The 2,002-nt window shown below is 38.4% G+C and overlaps 2 protein-coding genes across 3 annotated transcripts in view; one reads left to right on the forward strand and one right to left on the reverse strand.

Annotated features, from left to right (window-relative positions):
- LOC106530602 (NHL repeat-containing protein 3) overlaps positions 1-938 on the reverse strand; it is a 7,297-nt gene extending 6,359 nt beyond the window's left edge. Inside the window, exon 1 of one of the 2 annotated variants that reach the window (XM_014026254.1) lies at positions 491-938. In XM_014026254.1, the coding sequence (XP_013881708.1) occupies positions 491-752 (262 nt within the window). In that variant the 5' untranslated portion in view covers positions 753-938. The remainder of the gene's footprint in view (positions 1-490) is intronic. The other variant, XM_014026253.1, reaches the window with a different exon arrangement.
- Positions 939-1,187: 249 nt separating this feature from the next.
- Positions 1,188-2,002, forward strand: part of nrbf2b (nuclear receptor binding factor 2b) — a gene marked incomplete in the record, with an annotated part of 15,446 nt that continues 14,631 nt past the window's right edge. The window contains 1 exon segment of the mRNA XM_014026251.1: positions 1,188-1,393. Coding sequence (XP_013881705.1) covers positions 1,301-1,393 — 93 coding nt within the window.

Genomic DNA, 2,002 nt, shown 5'->3' on the forward strand with positions numbered 1-2,002 from the left:
ATATATAACAAGAATTGAACAAGATGATTCAATTCAGTTTATTTTAATTTTGATATGTTATCTAAAAAAATGCATACATACAGTTATTATTTAGCAAAAATTAGAGAAGCAGAATATATCAGCATCAACATCAGTATCAGCCAGTGTTGGTCATTTTATAGAATATCGATATCGATTCGATAAGTAAAACTGGGCTAATAACGTACTGATTTCCCACTTAACATGATATAAAGTTTTAAAAAGTGAATTTTCCATAATAACCCCCTCACACAGCTATCAACTGCTAAATATAACATCTCAAAGCTTATTTTATCTGTTAAGATGACATCATTATACAATACTGTACACTAAATGCTCATAAAAAGCTCATTAAATTGTTTGAATTACGCATGCGCAGTTCACAGTGCATTAACTCATTAACTCTTATCTTTACTTACAGCAAATGATGTTTGTTTCAGTTTTAGGTGGACCTAATGTAAAGTGTGTTTACCTCTCTGCCCCACATACACCACACCGGTGTACTGGTTGACAGCTACGGAGAACACCTGTCCGGTGAAGAGCTCGGGGTTCCGGGGCCAGCTCAGGTCCAGTTTGTAAAGGGGTCTGCCCAGCAGCTGGTAGTCCGGTTTGAAGTTAGGGCTGCTCGGGTGCTGGCTGCTGCTGCTGCTGCTGTACAGCACCGTCATGAACAGGACCAACAACACCATACCGGAAGCTATCAAATAGGTTTGGCTTCTCTTGTTTATCCACATCAGTGTTTACCTGTCTCGTGCTACGACTTCCGCTCAATCTAATCTGCTTTAAAAGCCGAGGAGAACAAAACAACTAATCTCACTGAGAATATCCCAGCCAACAAATACAGACCTTAATTAGGTTATATTGTGAAATTCAGTGTTTACTAAAAACCGACGTTCACCCGGATGTCACGAGACACAACATTTCCGTTCAGAACTACCACAATAAAACAAAAGTAGCTACATTTATCTAAGTTTAGGGCTGATGTCTAACAGTTTAAAGTGATATAATTCTGGTGTGTTAATTTCTTAATAATTTTGGTATTAAATGCTTAATAATTGTGATCAAACACAAATATTTGTAATAAAAGTGATCAGTGATGGTACTGTGACAACTTTTATTTTTACAGTTCCGGTTTTTCAATGCGCATGCGCGTGAGATGCAACACAGCGAACAGCTGTTACGTCACAACGTTTTCGTCTGGCTGGAAGTAGAGCCGACTCCGTGCTGAACTGACACTAAAAACCGTGTAGTTTGTGTAACTTATATTTGAAATGTGGTGCGAATGACAGTGCGCGACACAAAGCGACATATTTCATGTAGAGTTAGCCATCGGGAAACGGACTCAATGGAAGTGGAGGACAGTCCGCTGAACCTGGTAGGTTCCTCAGTTGGTCTGTTGTCCTGCTGGAGGTGCTGACAACATGCTAACCGTCCTGTAGCACCGGAGAGATGACACATTGTTGCATTTCTCCAGGCTGTTTGTAGTGCTCAGTAACGCCCCTGCTGGCCAGATAGCTGAATGTGTTGTAAAATAGGATTATAATGATTAAATCTTTTCTCTTGTTGTTTCTAATTAACTGGATCAACACAAACTTATGTTGTTTATGTTTTCAGTGTGTTAATTTTTACTCCAAAGATTTATTTCAGTGTATTTATACACCTTGTTTTCACCTGGAGTCAATGTGTTGAGTTAAACACACGTTAGGGCTGCACAATATTAGAAAACCTGTGATGTGTGCGATAACAGTGCTTAATATTGCGATGATAATATGACTTGCAATAAATGAACAAATGCGTAAGTAGCTATCAAAAAAAGAAAAAAAATAGTATAGGTCTTCTGGACGGGTTCTTCTCTAATGAAACGTTTCGTCTCTCCTCCAAGAGACTTCTTCAGTCTGAGAGATTTTGTCAATTCTTTTAGCCCAAATTGAGATAATCACTAATGACAATAATAAAAACATGTCTAATCATTGCAGACAAAGAC

Source organism: Austrofundulus limnaeus, unplaced genomic scaffold, assembly GCF_001266775.1.
Source record: "Austrofundulus limnaeus strain Quisiro unplaced genomic scaffold, Austrofundulus_limnaeus-1.0 Scaffold537, whole genome shotgun sequence".
NCBI lineage: Eukaryota > Metazoa > Chordata > Actinopteri > Cyprinodontiformes > Rivulidae > Austrofundulus > Austrofundulus limnaeus.